Raw genomic sequence first — 23,190 nt, 5'->3', positions numbered from 1 at the left:
CAAGCGTCAGGTCTGACCCATACCTCACATAAGTGTCAAATTAAACCGAAATGTATAACTTGAATAAACCAGATTTGGTGTAATTAGCGCTCGGAAAACGAAGACAAGAAGAGAGACGTAGACACACGCTGCACGGTCTACACCAAGTCATGCGGCACAAGCTCGCCCGACCGAGCTGGAATCAGTCAGACAAACACGTGACGAACTTAGCTCTCGCTAGTGTCAGCCATTTACAGAGCGAGCGGTGCCGTTAATCGGCTATGGGATCAGGATTTCTCGACGCCTTCACGGCGCGCAGACTCTCAGCAAACGGTATACGTTGCTCCTTTATTTTTTATCGTTGCTCCGCTAGCAAAAATAAGTTATATATAACCTCGCTTCGATCGCAGTGCCAAGTCCGAAGGGCAATGGCTGTGTCGATAATCGCGCAAGAAAGGCCTTGCGTCGGTCTATGCAGCGCAGACTTGAAGATCGCCGCACAATTATTTCAATCGTACTAAATGCGTTGTTTGTTACTTTTCATTTGAATTACGAGATTTGAAAGCATCATTTTGACAAGAGCACGTTGTACTGGACCTTCTGCGCCAGCATACGGGGGAATCATTTTTAAGTTTACCGGAATTTTCAAAAATCGCCCGTGGAAGGTAGCGCAATTGTTCTTGAGCTGTATTATTCGAAGAAACGCACATTACTAGCATGAGAAATCGAAACACATAAAATTTACTACCGAAAATTCGGTAATTAATTTCTTAGTTAATCACTTTACGGAACGCTGCAACTTACATATTGCAGCCGGTGAGCTTGCAAGACGTATCCGTATACTCGAAATGAATTCCCAGGATTACATCACTTTCGAGCTATTATTTCCCAATGTGTGTATGATGGTCTTTCCAGTTTCTTTTGTGCTTCAATGCATAAAATAGCGCCTTGATAAGAAAAGTAAGTCGAACAACAGTGCCTCTTACGGCGAATTTGAGGGCGCACATCTCCAAACTGCCGTCCTTCTGGAAATCCATTTGAATTCGATACCAAGCTTGCCTTGCAAACTCACTGGCTAGAATTCGTAAATGACCATATGTGTCATAAAGGAAGTAATTAGGAATTTAATTAATGTGTTTTTATTGATTAGTTGAAGATGTGTTTGAATTTCTCGTGCAAGAAATATCCACCTTTATGAATAATCCAGCTCAAGGACTATACTGATGTTATCTGCAACACGTGATTTTGAAATATTCCGTAAAACTTAAATTTGATCACTTCATATATACGCAAGAGTGGCCCAGCTGTGTCCAGCTAGCAACCGCAAACTGAACTATTGTGTCATGGTCGCTATGATTCCCTCCATCGAATTGCGTTCTTCATTAAGTGTTTAAGAAAAGTAGCAAGGGAGCAGAAATAAACAGGGCACCTAAAATACCTGTTTGAGTTTAAATGCTGGATATTAACCTGAAAAGACTCGGCGTCAAGTTTTGCTTCTGCATGGTGCGTCCGCTCAGAGAGCCTCGTCATGCATCATTTGCACACTGTTTAAAGAAGACGAAGAAAAAGAAACGGCATGCACAGAGAAAACATTTACATACTATCAGCGGTATTTCTGCGACAATGCGAGAGAAATGACGTGATGGCTGGCCATAGTTTTAAATTATTTGTTTCGCCATGGCAGAGGGCACGCCAAATGCCACTAGCGCTGAGCCAAACTGCGAGGCACTCGCACATGGTGGTATACCGAGAAGAGACCACAGCCCTCGGCGATCTCGGCGCACAGTACTTTGCACGTTCTCGCCTGTATAGTGGAAAATAGTAATAGAAACGGGGCGAGTTCAAATCGCGTTCAAAAGCAGTTCTTCGGCAGACCGCACGCGTCACTGCGACATCAAATTTTCAATATGCTTTCTTCAACTGATGCGGAACCCGCGCGCCCATTGTTGTGACGTGCCTGGCGGGCCGTCTCGCTGCCAAGCCGCAGAGGAAAAAGCTTTTGTGCCAGAGCAAACAAGCAGGACGAACAGCGTACGTCGAATGTTGCGGACACAATGGCAGTAGTTCTCATTGCTAAGCGAGCGTGAAGACCAAAATGAAAAACATAGCAAGAAGAAGCAAACGTGGTGGAGGACAAATATACGCACCTGACGTTCTCGTGCCGGTGGATGTAGATTTTGTGAAACATGGAGTCCTGCGGCTTTTTCGCGATGTCCGCTTTCATCTCCATCGCAACGTGGCGTGGAAGAACGGAGAGCAAGAGTTGCTCCTGGAAAGAGAGAGCGAAAGAGATAAATTATGACGCGAGACAAAGACGTCCAATGATTTCGACAGAACAAGATTTGCCTGTTCAGTGATCGAAAGCATTATAGGCTACAGTGCCCATAGATGGCCAGGCTTCTCAAGTTGCCATAAGAGAGGTAAGAGGGAATACCAAGCCGAAATGATACAAGATGTTGCGTCATACGGTTGTTGAGACAGACCGCACCTATTTGCCGCTTCATCACGTTCGGTACGTCAACACTTAACGAACACAGTCCCATGGGCCCCGTATTCTCTAGTAGTTTGTACGCTAAATCGGTTGGCGAGAAGAGTTCGAACAGTGTACCATGTTCCCTTTGTCATAGGGAACATGGTATTAGCAAAAGGCGGCTGAGATGCCAAATGGCTTTTACAAACCAAAAGCTCCTCTCGTTGAGTCACACTATCGTGGTAGAGTTCAAGATGTTGAATTGGCGAGCGGCACGAGTACGCGAACAAAGAGTTGCGCTATTTGTACCGACAACACCCGAGAACGTCTCGACATATCGGCATGCACGCCGTACGCACGCAGCACAAACACACTATGTGCGTGCGTGCGTGCGTGCACACACACACACACACACACACACACACACACACACACACACACACACACACACACACACACACACACACACACACACACACACACACACACACACACACACACACACACACACACACACACACACACACACACACACACACACACACACACACACACACACACACACACACACACACACACACACACACACACACACACACACACACACACAATATGGGCAGAAGATATAGAAATAATTCAAAGCTTCTCATTTGGAATGTACCTTTCCGGCAACCTGTATACTATTAGGAGTACGACAGATGATGTCTGGAGCCGGTTTGTTCCGCGCATATGATGTCTCCTTGCTCAATACGCTATTAATTTATTAGATCAGTTTCAGTTTAGCGTGCGCAAGATCGCTGCGTGCGCAATCAAGTTGCGTATTCACAATGCGCATGCGTGAAGCGTAACCGCAACGTTAGGCGTTGCGTGCACATCCACGTGCCTCTTAATTGCGTGCGGGCCTTGTCGTTTCTAGCGGAGCGCCCTCCCAATTTAAAAAAGAAAGCTTAATTAGTGCTCAGCGAATTAATGAGGAGGAGGCCTGAGTCCAGGCCACCTATATGAGCGTCCCTGATAGGGATATAATGCACGCTGCCAGGTACGCTTGTTTCACGGGGTTGGTGGCCGTAGTGCAGCCACCCAGGGATGGGAGGGAGGGGGTTTTGGGAGGTGAAATAAGGTAGCGTAGGAGTAGGAAGGTATCCACAGGATATGGCGGGTGTTCGGGCGGTCACCACACTGTGTGATAGAAAGGGGATCTTCTGTGAGGCCGCAGAAAAGGCGGATGCTGGCTGAGGTGCGAAGGGCGTCGGGTCTGTTCGTGCCTTGCGGGTGATGGTGCCGTGTCCAAGCCTGATGTGCGAATGCATAGACAGAATTTGCGGTAGGCTCGCCTGTGTGGCTCGGAGGAAACGTGAGGGCGTGGGGCTCGTCTGGATAGATCCGGGGATGACGGGATCCCGGAGCCCGCTCTTCCGAGATCCCGTTGTCGGCAAGAGCGACATAGCGTTTGCAGAGCGGCGGGAGTTAGTTTTGACGCTGCGAGTGGTGGGAGTGACTCTTTAATTTTGTGAAGCTTCCACAACGCTGCACAGGATGGTGCTGAGGAGCGCGCTAAATAATGACAAAAGAAAAAAAGAAAAAAGAAAGAAGAGAAGCTCTATAGGGAGTTGCACGCATCGCCACGCATACGGAACACGCAACTAAAAGTGTTCTGACGAGGAAATTACTTGCGCACGAAACGCCCCTGCGTGCTGCGTACGTACACAGTAGCAACAGATACTAAACTAAACTGTATGCCGAACTCAGGGCCGGTATATTATGACGATTCTATTCCAGCGCCATTACTTTTCGTGCTTCGTCAGTGGACCGTGCGGCGCTCCGCCCATGCACGTTATCGCAGGGAACGGAAGGCCGCGATTGGTGGCTGATAAGAAATTAACAGAATCGAGCGAAAAAAATCTTTACTAGGGGTGTGCAAATACCGAATAGTAGGTTTCGAATAGAATATCGAATAAAGCCAAGAAATAAAAAAATCCGAATATCGTAGCGAATATCGTATCGAATATCGAATAGTAGAAACTTTTTCGGAAAATCTAATTTCTTCCAAATTTCGGGTTAGAAAATACGGTGCTGCACATGCTCGGAAATCTCCTAGCTTTGTAAATCAAGACTGCAGTAAGCTATCAGTAACTTAGGTGCATAAAAATCGAAGTTATACGGTACGGTCCACTCTTACTAAAGGGAGCACCAAATTAGTATGCCAGCACTGATTACAGCTCAGCTTTATATTATAAGAAGGTCAGGAATAATGTTTTCTTTATCAGTAGCATTTCTGTTGAATAGAATAGAATAGAACAGAATTATTCGACCGTTCCCTATTCGATACGATTCGGTGATATTCGCGCATTTGTACAGCCCTAGTCCTTAGATTATACCGGCCCAGGGCCCGTGTTATGTAAAGGATTCTTTTCATTTTTCATTCTTTCTGCCCTTTTGTATTGGCTACTGGCTAGCGCGAAGCAACGCCCTCGCTATGGCCCCGGTGTATGTCACTCGCCACTAACGGTAAGAAATGGAAAGAATCATATGAGAGGAATACGTACGAAATACGGTTGGAATTCTGCATTCGATCGACATCGAAATTAAAACTCCGAGTGAAGTTTCATTACCATCTTCCTATAGCGCTCGCGCAGCAAAGGTCAAAATTGTGCTTGTTGGTAAAGGCTGGCAGTGTCTAGCATAAAAACGATGGATCATAACACTTGTGTGTGTGTCTTAGTTCTTTTGCTTGTGCTCCAAACTTTTTTGCAATACAGTTTAATAAATAATGCCTCCATAATACACCATCGGTACGTGACGTAGTGATCGCAGTGTAATAAGCCGATGTCGCCGAAGAGCACACGCTGTCAGAAGACGCGGCGCACGGTTGCAGTGCGCTATAAAAGTCTTACAAAGCAGTAACTGCTTCTTGAGTGGTATGTGTAACAGGCACAGTAATCTTCGTTCAAGTGCAGAGCGCTAAAGCTAGCCCTAAGGCACGCAGAACATTTTGCCGCTCTTTCCCGTGGTCGCTATACAAAAGCGAACGCATCTGGCGGACTCACAAATGAAGCACACAGGTGCGCTGTTTGTAACTGAAGTGGTTGTCGATTAATCGGTTAATCGAAAAAGAAGCTGTCGACTGGTTCTCCCTCGTCCTACGGCTGCTAGCCTCCATGTTAGTACGCTTGGCGGAAGGGTTCAAAGTACGGACAAGAACCATAGTTACAGCGAAGCTGTTAGTGCGACTACAGAAGCGCTCGAAAACGTCTGTGTGCGTTTTGGCAGGGCCCTGGGAGGACTAGGTTATTCACCGAGCTTATATTTACAAGAAATGAGAGGCATGTTATGGATGATGCGCGGATAAATATTGGAGTGGGTTATTATTGGGGCTAAATGACCATTCCCAAACTCTCGTTTCTTGCTTGTTTTGAGGCGTTACATGAAAGCTTAAAAAGTTTTGCCGGTGCTCTGAGGGAACCAAAGGTGTTAGCAATTCTGCATTTGGAGATAAGTGGGGCCATATTACAAATGACGCATACCTAACATTTGAAGTGTGGAGGTTCGTTAAGCGTTTCCAAATTAAATAGTGGTATTCTAAACGATCACTAAATACCCGTATTGGGTAATGTGCAGGCAAAGCTTCAAAAGCGTCAGTTAATTACAGGCTTTAGAAATTGCTTAAGCAAGCTCCCGAAATCGTTATACGGCTGTTATACGCAACGTTTCCTCGTGTCCCGGAAAAAAAAAATATGCCTGACACCGAGTTCGCTTTCGGTGTAACTGGGGAGTATGTTAAGGGTGATGTGCAGAGAAAGGTTAACATTTCTGGCTTAACTATGAGCGACGCAAATAATTACCGAGCAAAAGTCTTTTTCCTGTGTTCATGCGTTCCACAGGGCACGTAATGTGTTTCCCGGTGTCCTCCGTAAACTGAAGGAGGCACCTTGTTTATATTCGGTGAAAATAAGGGGCATACGTGTTATTATGGGTGATGTGCAGGCAAAGCTATGTGGGCTGTTTACGGTCCTTGGAGTATTTTATTCACGCAAGCACTCCAGAGGGTGTGTGCTTGAAAATTTGTGTGAAAATTTATTCAGCAGTTATCGGAGGACTACACTATCCACAAAATCAACTTTGGTAAAAAAAGTTTTAGAAAGATATTGGGGGGGGGGGGGGATTATGCTGAAGTTAAATGTGTCTGAGTTTAAAAGACGGCCTTCGCTAAACATTCCTTAAGAAAGTGCTGGAAAGCATTATATGCGGGCAACATTTTAGCGTGTTATTTAATTACAGTCAACGAAAATCCTTAATGCAGCTGATCGAAAGAAACAACTCCGCTGGAAATTGAGCTGCGACTGTACAAGGTCGCACAACTTTGCTGCCTTTCTTTTTCTCAATGATAGATCCTTCTTTGGAACCCGTGTGTATTCCTTCCGCAGCGCCTTACTATTATTTAAACGTGGATGGCAACATTTCTTTTCTTTTGCGTAATGTGTAAAAAAAAAAAAAAAAAAACACCTAGACCAATACATGAACGACTGCAATGCTTACGTAAGGGGCGTAGGCGCCGAATGTTTCGCACATTATTCATTTTCCTCGATAAACATCATCCGTCCTGGTCCAGCGAAAATAACGTAATACAATTCTACATTCTCACAAAGCACCACTCGCACTCACCGGGGACTTCGTTTGAGCGCACTGGAAACTAAATTAAATTATAACGTTTCGTAGCGCGAGATTCATCTCCTGTTCCGCGTGCTTGACTGCCCAGAGGGCCAGGAAATGTCCATCTTCCCAATCTCCTTCTCCCCTTCGGGCACCCAAGACAACCTTTGTTAGATGAGATTTATTAATTCATCCATTTTCTTTATATGTAGATATAATATTTTAAATATGATATTTGAGTGCGATTTTGAGTACCGTCGTGGTTCTCCTATTTCGCACTAAATCCTTTCACACCTTTTCCCTACATCGCCCCGGGTAGTAGTTTTGCTGAAAGTGATAGCGCAACAACGTGAATATGACGACTTGCCCGAAGCCCGTTATTACGGAACCAAGGCTAACAAAAGAAAAATCCGCACATCAAATACAGGAATAAACTTATCATTACTAAAACTGCAAACGTAAAGAAAAGATAGACTGTTACATAGTAGACTGCATTACTTGACTTGCCTGATCTCGCACGTCGTCGTAAAATATCTCGTATTTGTCTCTTTTATACGGTTTACCATATTACTACAGTTCCACGTGACTCTCTTTTATTGCCACGGTTGCAGATTTCGTCTCGCAATGACCACGGATAGACGAGTTGTGTACCTCACTTGTGGTTCAAAAAGAACTCTGGCTATATACTTAAGTAGAAGAAAAGACGGCACTCGTCAGTGGACCAACCCGTACTTAGGTAGGGAATCATTCAAGTAACTGTAGACAAACATGCCACGATGGGCTCCCGAGATCGGGCCACTGGGGACAAATTCTCCATTCATTGCTTTTGAATAGCTGATTATCATTATACGACCACCTTGGCTAATAATATGGTAGTCATCGACCAGTGATATTGATATTCATACGGCAACCATCAAACATCGCCAAGCGTTTGTTCTTTAAGGCCTGTTGCAGCGCACGAAATACTTTGCTAATAGGGACGCCTAATAACGCATGCACGACAAGAGCGTGATACTATGTATGCGAATCAGTGGGATGTGTGAGAGGTTCACGCAACCGATAATAATCTCCTTCATGCTTTGGTATCGTTGGTACACAGTGAAAAAGTGTTCTGTCCGTGGTTTTCTTGAAATAGAGAGTGACTTAAACACCACGGTTGTGCCACCTTCACAAACAAAGTTCACACGGACTACACTCGCGGACAACTTTCGGTGGCAGTGAAGGAAAAGCTACAGGGACGGAGCTTCTACACATGTGTTACTGCCAAGTATAGTTTTGCAGCGTTTGGCAACGCTTTGAGCTTTTATTGCGAAAGCAGTGATATGGACACTCCAGGTGAACTTTCGCAGTCGGCGTCGCCGTGGCGTTCCGTATATATTTATGTACAAGTACGCTACGTTTTTATTTTCGCCGTGTATGTATAAAGTAGATACTATACTATGCAACTGCAAAAGCTACTGAAACCATGTCCTTCTTTCTTATGGATTTATTCTTCAGATTTTTTGTGAATCGCGGCGAGCAAGCAAGATTCGCGAACACTTTCAACCGTAGCTTACGCATTTTATTCTAGATATTCTGTTAAAGACGTGCAAGAAATATATATATATATATATATATATATATATATATATATATATATATATATATATATATATATATATATATATATATATATATGTATAGAGAGAGAGCGAGAGAGAGAAAAGAAGAAATAGGACGAACTTAGTGCTCAGTGGGGTACTTTGTTTTATTTTTCTGTTGCAAATAAGATGTTTAGATTTTCTCTTCCCCAGCTTAAACTAACACTAATGAGAAATGTGGGACTCTTTTTCACTTGTGCGTGCTCTGCTTCCGTACCTTTCCTTTCATTGCCAGAGAAAGTTACCCGTGAGCCTTTTATTCAATGAAGTTCTTTCTCGTCATCTTTTTTCCTACTGTCTTGGATTTTGCATCAAATGCTTATTTTTGCCTTGCGATCTGCCGTGCTGCAGTCATCAAGAATACAGCTACATTAAAGCCACCTTGCTTTTAGTCACTGTTATCACTGGGGCTGCATTTCGTGTTCCTACAAGGTCGCATGCACGATTTCATTCGACTGTCGGCTATAACGGCTACAGGTTGGCATAAGCGGGCTACAGAAAGTCAAACCCCTCTACGCGAAATGCGTTAAACTAAGCTTTCGCACCTAAATTAGCATTCGAGGACGGGGCGTCATGTGATTAAGTTTCTTGTGCAGGTATTACGTCGCTATACTTCCTGCTAGCGTTTGACTTTTGGTTCTTGCGGGAAGCAGGAATCAATCAGGCCCTGTCGCATTCGACAAAGTTGCCCCGCGTGTATTCTTTCTCAGGACAGATTGAGTAACTTCTTCCTTTATCAAGAGCGCGTGTCTACGCTTTTATGAAACTTTTTTTTTTTTTTCGAGCGCAGCTCTTACGCGCCAGTTCCTGCGGTGAGCGTCTGCGCTCCTGGCATAACCGAGAGAACAAGCACAGCGGGAGAGGGAACGAGGAGAGGGAAAAGAGGGAGAGGGAAAGGAGGCGTGAGGAGGGAAGCGAAGGGGAGGGTGCAGCGGAACCATGAGGCGGAAAGCGGAGGAGGGCTGGCGAAAGCGTGAGAAGAAAAGCGTAGTGCGGTGATGCTGTCTACGAGATGGCGCCAGGGTAGAGCGCGCCGTCTGGGAGGTTTCTCGCCGGTAGCTTCTGTGAAGCGGGACGCTAGAGAACGCTGTGGTTGCATGATGCATCGGCTCCGTCTTTTTTCGTGTGCTGTGTCCAAATTCTTGCCTCGCCTCTTGTGATTTTTGGATCACTGGTGCTGTAAGTGAGCCGCTGTCGAACGACACCTCTTCAGCGGAAATCGGACCTGTCATCTTCAGTTCATCGCCGTTTATTCGAAACATCCGAACCCCCGCGCCCCTGCCGCGCAACGCCGGCAGCGTGCGTCGGCGGTAGCAGCTGCAGAAGCCATGAGTCAGGACGGCGTCGTCGACAGCGTCGACATGACTCCGGAAGAGATCCTCGATTGGCGCGAGAAATTTATTTACTCCGACACCAAGAAGCCTTCGCCAACCTCACCCAGCACCCTCAAAACTCCACCGCAAGTAAGCCACATTCTGCCTCGTCCTCCTCCACTTCCAGCCGCAGAATACAAAATAATTCTTCGTGTACATGGTGGAGTCAACTGCGCCAACATACATCCAGTCTCTCTCCGCGACATCGTCATCAAGTCCACTGGTCTCTCCACGGCTGCAGCATCGCTAGATCGACTCCGGGCCAACGAGATTAACAACACAATCATCATAAGCACTCCCTGCATGGACAGGGCTGATCGCTATTTGAAGATCGTCACCCTCACCATCATGGGCAAGAGCTACGAAGTCTCCACGCACGTGGCAGACCCTAAAAATTCGTGTAGGGGTATTATCCAGCTGCCGGCCTCCCTGGTAGAAGGGAACGTGTTGGCTAACCTTCGAGAGTCCAATCCAGCAATCAACATCCTAGCTGCTCGAAGAATGGGCTCTACAGACTCCATCCTGGTCACTTTCGAAGGCTCAAAGGTCCCCTTCTACATTGACTACCTCCGCACAGACCTCCGCTGCCGACCATATCGACAAAAAGTGGAGGCGTGTACTAAGTGCCGGCAGCTTGGCCATCGCCAAGACGTCTGCCCCAATGTGACCATATGTCTCTGCCCAAAATGCGGCACGCCAGATCCTCCTCAGGACCACAGCTGTACTCCCACATGCATCATCTGCACCGGAACACACGAGACTGGTTCCTCAGAGTGCAAACTTCGTTACAAACCAAGGACACCGCCCCCGGCACCTCCAGAGTCTAAACTGACACTTCCGGCCAGGAACGCTGTACAGGCCCCCAATCAACGCACTGGACAAGAGACGCCGCAGAGCAGCTCTGGCCGCAAGAACACTGCAGCATCGGCGCAGCTCCCATCTTCGAAGCAAGCTTGGCTTCCGCTGACCCCACGCAACGAGGAGACACCGCCCATCAACCATAAAAAGGTGAGCTGGGCAGGAGTAGTCTCCCACAATAGCAGCTCCTCACAATATGCTGATAACTCTCTCATCAAATACTTGCTAAATCAGAACGAAATGCTTAAAAACGAAATCAAGCAGCTCAAAGCAATGCTCCACCCCCCCATCGATATCACTGACACTCCTGTTGCTACTTCCAAACCACTCCCACAAACGCTTGCACCCACACTCACACGTCCTCCGACAGAACACATGGACACACTTGCATCCACTGCTACGACGGAAACTGCAACTCCAATGCTGCCTTCATCACACACGCAGCCCCCACCCGCAAAAAGGAAGAATGCCGAAATAACAGACACCGAGAACACCGTTGAAAACGCCATATTTGTCCTCACTGACCGCATGGACATTCTGGAAAACAAACTTGTTGCCCTTGAAAATCGACTAGAGAGCAAGCTTGATGCATTTATTTGTGAAGCATCTGCACACTTTTGCCGGTTTCAAGAGCTAATCGACAGCTGGGGAAGACGCTCCGCGACGTCACAAATTCCCGTCCTTCAAAATGACAATAATGATGAAGCCAGCCCGTAGTCTAGTCATATGGCAGTGGAACTGCAGGGGGTTCCGCAACAAGCGCGCATCTCTAACACTATTTCTACAGAGTCTTAACGAGCTCCCTGACATTATAGCCTTGCAGGAAACACACGGGAAAGTCACGCTACCTGGATACGATACGTTTCAAGATCCTCACATAGACAAGCCCAACACTGCCATACTTGCAAGGCGACATCTTTCTGTTAAACGGGAAACATTCAGCAGTACTGAAATCCCCCACGATTTCATCAGAATTCTACCTCAAAGCCACACACAACCCACCCTATGCGTGTTGAATGTTTATAGCCCTCCCAATGCTCGACACCACCGCTTTGAGAACATGCTTGCCCAGGCCAAAGCTAACGCCAATAAACAGCCGCTAGTCGTAACGGGCGACTTCAATGCCCCCCATCAAATGTGGGGCCACTCCGCATCCACTCCTAAGGGAAGAGCTCTATGGCAGCACATACAAAATCAAGGTTTCACCATCTACAATGACTTCACTCTTCCTACCCGGCTAGGAAATAGCGTCAGTAAGGATACATCCCCCGACCTCACCCTAACTCACCGCATCACTCAGGCGACGTGGCAAAACCTCCAAAACAACTTGGGAAGCGACCATTACATCCTCGAACTCCGTGTAGATTTTAAGCACAGACCGCTAGCCACGAAACCACTAAGGCTTACGAATTGGACGGAATTCAGAAAATCTCGCTGCAACACTAACGAAGAAACCATTACCGACATTGAGCAATGGGCGAACGCCTTGCAAGCAGACGTAGATGCCCATACCACCACTCTCCCGCTAGACACACCCTTGGCCACAATTGACTCCAAGCTATTACACATGTGGGAAGCGAAGCAAGCTTTACTTAGGAAATGGCTAACAGCACGCTACAATCGTAAACTCCGAATCCGAATAGCCAAATTAGACTCTCAGATCCAACAATATGCTATCAAATTGGCGACGCAGCAATGGACTCAGGTTTGCGAAGGAGCGCATGGTACTCTCAGCACTAAAAAGACCTGGCAATTGCTCCGGCACCTGCTCGACCCCACCACGTCTAGGACGCACAACAACCACCAGATGAATAAACTGCTGCATGAACATGCAGCCGACCTGCCGACCATGTTCAGCAACCTGGCTTCCAAACATATGCCCCCTCCTACGCAAATACCCATGCCTGACTATGCTGGTGAACCCAATGAGGAGCTTTGCAGCCCCATCACAGAAGCGGAGGTTCGACATGCCCTCAACCAAGTGCGAACCACCACGGCACCAGGCCCAGACTCTGTGACTAATAAAACGCTTCGCAACCTCGATGAGCAATCCATAAGCAAACTCACCGAGTATTACAACCACTGTCTCGAAGAGGGAGAGATACCCCAACAATGGAAAGCAGCCAAAGTGATATTCATTCCAAAGCCGAATAAGCCAATTCACATTGATAACTTCCGTCCAATTTCTCTGACTTCATGCATAGGGAAGATCTTGGAGCACGTAATCCACCTACGCCTCTCCAACTACATCGAACATAATCACTTGTTCCCTTCGGAAATGACTGGCTTTCGCAAATCTCTTTCTTGTCAGGATGTCATGTTAAGGCTCAAAGAAGACATTATCGAACCGAGCGACGCACGTGACACACAAGCGTTGCTCGGCCTCGACCTCAAGGGCGCCTTCAACAACGTGTCCCACTTGGCCATACTACGCGAACTTAGCAGTATAAACTGCGGGGAGCGAATCTACCGCTATATACGCAGCTTCCTCACGAAGCGTACTGCGACGCTACAATTAGGCAGCGAACAATCTGGCCAAATATGTTTAGGAAGCACTGGCACGCCCCAAGGGGCAGTACTTTCCCCCCTCCTCTTCAATTTGGCTATGCGACCTTTAGCTTTCACTCTCAAGAAGATTCCTGACCTCCGATTCACACTGTACGCGGACGATATTACGCTGTGGATGACCGGAGGTTCTGACGGGCACATCCAAGACACCCTCCAAGCCGCAATTGATCAGGTCGAACAAGTAGGTCACGAGTTGAATCTCAGGTGCTCCCCCACCAAATCACAGCTTCTCCTTCTACGCCCCACAAAACGCTTCAGGACTTCACCCCCGAATATCCAACTCACGATTGAAGGGCACCCTATACCCCAAGTAGACAGGATAAGGGTCCTAGGATTACACCTCCAATGCAACCGAGCAAATCAGCACACCTTGCAAACACTACAAACAACGGTAGATAATACGCTCCGCCTGATAGGGAGGATCTCCAACAAACACGGAGGGCTTCGAGAGAAGGAGCTAATTCAGCTAATCAAGGCTTTTGTCTTAAGCAAAATCACCTTCGCACTGCCGTATCTCTCACTCTCTAGGCAGGAAGAGGATACTGTGAATTGCTTGATTCGCAAGATACACAAAGTCGCTCTTGGTGTTCCAATTAGAGCATCCACACAAAGGGTGATGGCCACCGCCACACTAAATACCCTTCAAGAATTAACCGAAGCCCATCTATCATCACAATACCATAGACTCACCACCACTGAAGCTGGGCGTGAGATCCTGAGACAACTTCATCGTGCTCCATCATTCAACGAGAGTAGGCGACATCAACTTCCTCCGAACATACACGGCCAATATCACATCCAGCCCCTACCCAGAAACATGCACCCCGAATTTCACGTCAAACGCCGCAAACATCGAGCCAAGGCGCTACAACGCAGCTATGGACAGGCTGAAGGAGTGTACTATGTGGACGCTGCAGCCTACACCCCTAAACATCGTTATGCTATAGCGGTCGTAGACAACCAGGGCAACACTGTTTGTTCAGCATCAGTCAAGACCACCTCGGCGGGTGACGCGGAAGAGGCCGCCATTGCACTTGCATCGGGGCTACCCGATTGCGACGTCATTATTAGTGACTCTAAAACTGCTATCCGGAACTTCAGTAACGGCTACATTAACAACCTCGCGCACTCTCTGCTTGTAGCTCACCCACCAGAAAAAGACATCGCTCTCGTATGGGCTCCAGCACATCAAGGACTCCATGGCAACGAAATGGCTCATGCCGCTGCTCGAGGATTCACGGACCGAGTGGCCGCAAATATGGGCCTAACTCTAACGCCCAATGACTCCCAACAACACAACAATAAAGACACACTCGTCACATTCCATGAAATTTGCACACATTACAGAAACCAACGCCTATTGTATCCACCTCTCTGTGTGTCTAGAACGCGCCAGAGAGAAATACTGTGGCGACAACTACAAACTCGCACCTTTCTTACCCCGCGCACTTTGCACTTATTCTTTCCCGCCACATACCCGACACCCAAGTGTCGCTTTTGCCCTGTCCCCATAGCAGATCTCTCCCATATCATGTGGCAATGCCCCTTCAAAACTCCCCCCCGCAAGCTCAAACCATTAATTAGTAGCGAGGAGCTGTGGGAGACTGCCCTGCGCAGCTCCGATCCCACCCTACAGGACCGAGTCCTGAGGTGGGCTGAGGAGGTAGCGGAGACCTACCACGACTGGTAGACGGACTTCTAGCCACATAATGTGGTGATGGACGCCTGCTAGGACTGGAGTACTTAGACCTCCCTCTCTCCCCCCCGGCTCCTCCCCTTTCTTAAAAGGGGAATAAAGTTCATTCATTCATTCATTCTGTGAAGCGCATCCACGCGCTGGCTCTCGCGATCTCCATATTGGCGAGGCACTGGCGCCACACTTCGCTCACATTGCAAGGTCTGCGCGTGACCGATTGTCCACGCCAGCCAATATGTCGCGAAATGGAAACACGTACATAGCTGCGCTCAAAATTCCCATTAAGCAGTATTGTAATCAATGATCTTTTTTCATTTATCCATGGCATTATAGACGCTTTGTATTTTTTCTTCTTTTGTTTTCTTATTTTTGATGTTACACGTAAAAACATGCACAATAGCGTGTTCAAGGTTAGGCCAGCTCTCTTTAAGGTTTCTTTCTTTTGACTGATGTTTCGTATACGCCGCCCCAAGAGCTGAGAAAGAAAGAGATCAATATCCAGTGAACTGAACTCGACTATATACGCTCATTGTCAAACAAGACGTCGACTTATAGCATCGTGAAGTAACAAGAACGAGAGAGAGAGAGAGAGAGAGAGAGAGATGCGTCGCAACTAAATTACCAAACTTAAGAGTGGATCGGGCGAGCAGCGCATGCACGGTGATTTTGAAGTCTCCAGAGCGTGCACACAAACACAGGCATACTGAGCCCACGATTTCTTTGTCGCGCATTGCAATAGAGAGACGACGACAATGAGCAAACATAAAAGCGAGAATAAAGAAAGGAAAAGGAAGAGAAAGATATAAGCGAGGATGTCTCATACCACGGATGGACGAGCACCACGAGCTCGAGCTACACTGTCCGCCCGTTGTGCAAGATCACCAGAGAAGAGAAAGGGGGCGAACCGGACGCCCTTCATTGATACCATATAGAACCGTGGCGCGAAGAAAAAAAAAAAACACTGCAGAGCCTGACGGCATGCTCCTCCTCTTATGAAACGCTCGTCGAAGGCATCGCCTGGCACGGCATCGTTGATAAGCTGGAAATCTACGTGCCGTGATGGTGGCGGCCGTAGATTAGTCGCGTCCTTCCCCCCACTCCCCGCGACAGTGGCACACGGCTGAGATTGCATACGCGCATATATGGAGCCGACACCAATCACTGCAGTGCTCTCGCGCATACGTTATACTAGGTCTCGCAAAAAAAGCCGTGCAGTGGAAAGAAAGCTGCAAGTGGCATCATCGAGGAAGGTTTCTAAGATTTCTGAGAACTTCCCGGACGAAAAAAGAAAAAGAAATAAACGAAAACAGATCTTTGAAGGAGCACCGTTAAAAAAGCTGACGAAGTTTGCGTGGCACCCGTAATAGCGATAAGGGAAGACAGTACCTAGATGATATCCCATGTAACATCTATATTCTTTATAGTGACGATGTTGATGATGATTTGTTCACATATGAGCATGTATAAAGTTGGTTTGCACCAAAATAAACAAGTGGAATCTGGTGGCCCTGTGTGTGCGTCGTATACCTCTTGACTGCTGTTTATTCGCCAAGCAACATTGTCATTTGAAATGACAGCACCCGGTCAGTGGACGGTAATTGCACGTGCGTGTCACGCGCGCTCGCCCGACTTAAGCACCGTCTTTAATCGGCTTGCGATGACGCTATCCTACGTCGCTCGGCTGTCGTGAATGGCGCAGTGCACGGGCTTGAGTCTGCGACCAAAACGTCCATGTTCTCGGTCAGCTTTGCAAGCGCCCACGAGAACCACTCGCTTCGGTGACGCTGTCCGGTTTTCGACGGACAAAGTGTCCGCGGTGTGCGCATGCGCGCGCGCATTGGGAGAACGTCGCCCGCCAGTCTGCCTCAGGCGTGCCAGGCCACAGACGTAAGAGAGCGAGGGAAAATGTGGGGAAAAAATACAATAAAAAAAAAAGCAATAAGCTAACGGTGGTGGGGCTAAGAAAAGAAACGCAAGAAGCACCCTCTGCGTCGTCCTTGGCCCTATTGGCTTCCTCGTAGGGCTCGTCGCTGTCCGAGGGAGCGAAAGAAATGGACCGTCGAGGCGCCCGTGGAACATCCTCATTGCCCGACATGTCCGCGCTCGATAGACGCTCGGAGACAATCGCGTGCTGGGTGCTTTTGCAACCACGCTGCTGCAGCAGCTTCAAACATGCAAGCCGTCGTATGCGTGGCGACGCGCTGACGAAACACGACGGCCACTGGGAAAAGCGAAGACGACGGCGTGGGGAGGAGGAGGATTAAGATAACGGCGGATGTCCATGCCAGCCCGCCGCGTGACCACGCGGCCGTTGAGCAACGTATATACGCTGCTTGCCAGCTCGCGCACACCACGAAAGTAGTACAAATGTCCGCGGTGGCTTATACGTGGCGCGCATATTACTATATACCCCGCCGCGGCTGGTCTGAAGCGCGAATAATTTACATGCAAAAAACGAGCACTCTTCCGTCGCGCTGACCCAAGCTTGCCAGCTTTGGTCGTGATTGATGTTCGACGCTAAGGGCGGTGTACGTAGCGTCTCAAGCGCGTTCGGCAGCTGGCCGCGGATCGATGTTATACGCATAGCAGGCTCCAGTTTTCAGGAATCACGAATTGTGTTGGCGTTTATTTTGCCCGTCCCGCGTCTCGTACGACAGCAAGAAACTCGCAGATTGCGCACCATATAGCACACCTGCTCTGCCAAAATTATTTCAATCGTTCTTGAAAAAGCCAAAATGAAAGCGCGCGTTCGAACGCGACTGTATACAGACAGCGACATCGTGCCGCGCGCAAACGCACAAATCCGTCCAATCATACTAATTAAGTAACTGAAAAGTAAAGGTCGTCGGAAGACTGCGCAACTATCTGCTTAGCTCTGAGCGCGGACATTTATATACAATGCCGAGAAGTTTACTTTCTTCTATTTTTGTGTGTGTACGTGCGTGTGCTTGTGTCCGCTAAGCCAGAAAACAGCGAAAACGCGCGGCAAGGCCGTATCTGAGCCTTTTGCCCTCGGTGGCAAACGATTACCCCCTGTTTCGCCATGTATAGCTGCTTTTATTTCTGTTTTTTTTTTTGGTTGTGGAAACTTCATTCTAATTGCCATTTCTCTTGGTTTCTTTCCCGTTGCTTATGAATCTTCTTTTTCCTCGATCAATTTCGATTTCAAATCTGCCGTCGGCACAGCGCCAGGAGGAAGCAACGCGTGTTTACAAAACGAACGCACATTCGTTTCTGGCTTCCGCGTAAATCCAGCCAGGTACTACTTAATTAGTGCGTGGTGTGAGGGTCATGCGGACGTGAGGACTCTTAGAGCGATACTGGTCACGCAACAAAGATATAGAATTCGGTTCGCAGGTAAACGCACCTGGGTTATCGCTCAGGAACGTTAATCCTCACCGTGTTCCAGTTTTCCTTTTTACCTGCGCCACTAACAACGAGCTCCATTCATGCCGCCGATGAAGCAAGCATAGCACTTGCAATTACAATGAGGAGAGGCTCCACGATTTTCTCCGATTCCCGTACAGCTATTAGGAATTACTCAACCGGCTTCGTCTCAATGGAAGCACACAAGTTACTTATACACAGTCTTAATACTCATAATTACGAGCTACTGGATAGCTCACACCTAGTCTGCTTTCCGGCTCATCAGGGCCACTCGGTCAGCCCCAGTGGCTGCAATCCTAACGAGCAAGCTCACTCTGCTGTGCGAGATCTCACATGCCGCGCATCAGATCAGGAACTGCTCCAGGATGACTGCGGCTCCTACAAAGACACACTTACTACTTTTCACGAGATCACCTCACACTATAGGGACGGCAGGAGGTTTTTTCCTCCCCCCAATCAGAAGCTCAGCCGAGCTCACGCAGTCCACATTAAGAATGATTCAAACTAAATCTTATCCCACACCTTTTGTGCTTAACAAAATTGACTAGAACTTTCCCGCGGAATGTCCAAGTTATGGACACACTCTGTGTCTATTTGATCATATGTTCTGGCTGTGCCCCAACCAAAGGGCTTCGGATCTCAACAGTGAGGAGGACTAGAGTCGGCGCAGATCCAACGAAGCCCTCCAAGATCAACTCCTGGCCGTCCGGAGAGCTCACGACATCGGGAAAGCCTTTGGCCTACAGGTGCCTACGTGGGCAGAGCCACCGACTTAGCCTGGGGACTTGTGCCCTCGGGCCCTAGTTTCTCTGGACCAAAATAAAGTTCTTGCCATGCCATACCTGCATTCCTGTCGCATTGGTTTTGTTCCGTAACACATGGGGACGGTTTTCGCAAAGCCGTTCTCTCCTAATAATGTTTGCAATTCGCAGAAGAATCTGCCCATTGCTTTCTTGTTTGTCGCTCTGCGCCAGCAGACATAACGCCACGGGTAGTTCCGAACCGCGCCAACATGTTTCTTTTAACACTTCTTGGCAGAATACGGGTGTTTCTTTGTCCGAAAAATCGGCAATCGACAGCTTACTGAAAACGCACTACCGTGGCCAGATTGTAAATTCCGTCAGCACTGATTGGAATGACTGACAGCCCTGCACGTGATGTATGCGGCTGCGAGGAGAACATGTATAGACTACCTAGTGCCACTTTCCTCGATTAGACGTACAAAGACAAACAATGTACGATGCATTGCGGCGACTAGGCGATCGTCCACCGAACGTGGCAACACTACTGGAACACCGTTCTCACCGATCATCGGACCAGAAGGCAGTGAAAGCACTTTTGTGCTGCTTTGAAAACGACTGGCTTGTGCGAGAGCCTTGGACTGCGTGGTGCAGTTCGCGCACGTGCGCACATTGACCGCTTTACTTTCTGTCTTCTTTCTATTCTTCTTTTCTCTTCCCCCAGCGCAGGGCAGCCAATCAGAAGCGTTTATGGTTAGCATCCCTTTCTTTCTTTCTTTCTTTCTTTCTTTCTTTCTTTCTTTCTTTCTTTCTTTCTTTCTTTCTTCCTTTCTTTCTTTCTTTCTCCGTTGCAGAGCAGTTCGCGAACTTGCTTTATTACTGCGTTGCAAGGGGCTGAAATCTTGGCTGTGAAAGGTATATCGACTATTTATTCACGTCTTCTGTCACCATAGTCTGCATTGCTAACCTTGTTTTTTCACCTCTTCCCTTTGTCCCAGTGCAGAGACGCAAACTAGAGGAGTCAACCTCAGGGCGACATTTCTGCCTCTTCATGAATAAACAATTCTCCATTTCTCTTGACAGAAAAGGCATGGGGGAAAACGGCTGGCTAAGGATCACCTTTAAGAAGACACAGTTTAGAAACCACTTCCTTAACAAAAATGAAAAATGAAATTAAACAAACCTATAAAGCCACCGCACTTGCACGCGTGCAATGAAGATCATATTTGTATGCAAACCTATTTGGCAAGTTATCCCGTAGCGTCTCGCATTGGCACAATAATTTTTTTCTTAATATAGACGCTAAAACTCTTGTTCTTTTCACGTTCTTGTTATTATTTTCCCCTCCTATATTGCACACTTCCATGATGTTACCCACTGTTTTTCTGCGTTGCCATGCTACAACTTAATCAGCATGTGTAAACGAAATAGAATCGATGAACGCAGTATAGCAGGTATCTATGGAGCTGTAAGACTTAATTCTCCTATGTATGCCGTCGTGCATGCATAGTGATTCTCATATTCGTGTCATGACATTGATTTAGCGTCAGTCGTTATGCCATTGCGGTCCGCCTCACTTCTATCATCGATCCTTGTATATTAAGCCTTTATATATAAGGGGGGGGGGGGGGCTGCGCCTGCAGAATTGTTGCAAAAAGAATTACCACATGTGATCGTGAGACGATACCATGTGCGGCAGCTAGCCAATATTCTTTAAAAATAAAAGCGCACAATCGAAGCATCCTACCTCTACTAAACTATGGGACTGAAGCCTGTATACTATACTAACAACCAACTATGTATCTTGAATGAACAATAAACTGAAATTGAAACTGAAGCCGCGCAACGAACGTGGAACGGAACGTGATAGACGTAACGTAAATAGACAAAACCGCTACGGCATGTATTAGATGGCAAACGAGGCTAGCTCGTTTGCCATCGTTTGCCAAAGAAAGAGAGAGAATAAAGAAAGGCGGGGAGGTCGACCAAGGCCTCGCCCGGTTGGCTACCCTACATGTGTGGAAATGGGGAACAAAGATAAGGAGAGAAGAAGGACAGTCATTGTGCGCGCACTCGCAGATGAAAGTAAACTCGCGTATATTTTCACTGATGATGAACGTTCACTCACAAGCGCTCATCTAGTCCGGTTGACTTAAAAAAGCGCATTAGCGCTTTCGTGGCCTATGTGCATACTAGAGGTATTCGGCCAGGGTTCCGGGACCTTAGCATTCGAGAACGGTCTGCCATCTAAGCGGCTAAGAACATCTCGTTGAGAGTTGTAGGATAGACAATGGCACAGAATGTGTTCTATGGTCTCATGCCGTCCGCAAGATTTGCGTATACGGTGTTGTTGTCCATTCGGATGAGGACTGAATAAGCGTTCCTGAATGCAACGCCCAACCAGAGGCGGGACACTGAAGTTGCTTCTCGACGGAAGAAAGCGGGTGGCAGGCCAAGTAGTATGTAAGGGTCCAATGAATAAAACCTGGAGTTGGTAAAATCGGGCGAATTCCAATGTAGAAGTGTAATGCTATACGCACAAGGGAGTAAAGTTACCGCGCTGCATCGGTTCTCGGCCACGGTATTGGTACGCACTGATTTTGCTGGTGAGCCGAGTGTGCTGTTTCATGTACTCTGTCGTTGCCGGCAACTTCGCAGTGGCTCGGCAGCCACTGAAACATAATATCGTGGTCACTCGCGAAACCTTGGTGGTGTGTACGTCTAATTTTACGGTATATATCACCCGCTCATGAGTGCCGTGACGCAAGACAAACTGTAGCGTTTGTAAGGCGGCCTTGGAATCACAAAATATTGCTCCTCGATTAGATGGCTTAGATGGCTTAGATGGATTAGAAGTGTAATGCTATACGCACAAGGGAGTAAAGTTACCGCGCTGCATCGGTTCTCGGCCACGGTATTGGTACGCACTGATTTTGCTGGTGAGCCGAGTGTGCTGTTTCATGTACTCTGTCGTTGCCGGCAACTTCGCAGTGGCTCGGCAGCCACTGAAACATAATATCGTGGTCACTCGCGAAACCTTGGTGGTGTGTACGTCTAATTTTACGGTATATATCACCCGCTCATGAGTGCCGTGACGCAAGACAAACTGTAGCGTTTGTAAGGCGGCCTTGGAATCACAAAATATTGCTCCTCGATTAGATGGCTGCTGAATCACACAATCGACGGCACCTTGGAGATCCGCAAGTTCAGTTGCTGTTGACGTCATAACATGTTAAAACTTTAGCTGTATAGAGACGGGGCTCGACGGGACAAATCACAGCGCCGGTAGAACTGCTGGAACTGGTAGAACCGTCCGTGTATATACGTACGTGGTCTAAATAGGACACATTTATCAGAAAAAGAAGCGGTCGCTTCAAGGCTAGTGATGACATGTCAGTTTTCTTCACCATGCCAGGAACTAAGAGGCACACGCGAGGTTGACGAAGACAGCACTACGTTGATATCGGGCGCTTCGCAGGCTTGACGCCAGCTGTTAGTGAGTCTCGGTGTCTGGCCACAACACTGAAGTACACCCGTGAGCAAAATTATACGGACCACGGGAGCGCGTGCCAATCAGTTTGGCACGCGCTCCCGTGGTCCGTATACTTTTGCTCACGGGTGTACGTAGCCTGTGGTCTTCGCGCTGGTAAACAAGTTGAGTGGTGCGAAGGTAGCTGTGAAAGATGCCGCATGTGCGCATTGAGGGTCTCAACGGTTGCGTATGAGGCGACCGGGTGCTCCCCTGCAATAAGAACCGTTGCAGCTGACGAGGCACATCGAGGGGGGCAAGACATATTCGGAGTGCTCGGGCTTGTATGCTCTCTACTGT

General features: G+C 47.8%; 1 protein-coding gene across 5 annotated transcripts in view; it reads right to left on the bottom strand.

Annotated features, from left to right (window-relative positions):
* The window catches only part of LOC126542648 (adenylate cyclase type 6-like), a 243,454-nt gene that overhangs the window by 178,049 nt on the left and 42,215 nt on the right, over positions 1-23,190 (bottom strand). For all 5 annotated transcript variants that reach the window (XM_055077177.2, XM_055077175.2, XM_055077176.2 and 2 more), the window contains exon 4: positions 2,127-2,248. In XM_055077177.2, the coding sequence (XP_054933152.1) occupies positions 2,127-2,248 (122 nt within the window). The remainder of the gene's footprint in view (positions 1-2,126; positions 2,249-23,190) is intronic.

The sequence above is a fragment of the Dermacentor andersoni genome, chromosome 2 (genome assembly GCF_023375885.2).
Source record: "Dermacentor andersoni chromosome 2, qqDerAnde1_hic_scaffold, whole genome shotgun sequence".
In the NCBI taxonomy this organism is placed as follows: Eukaryota; Metazoa; Arthropoda; class Arachnida; order Ixodida; family Ixodidae; genus Dermacentor; species Dermacentor andersoni.
This window is presented reverse-complemented; position numbering and strand designations above follow the sequence as displayed.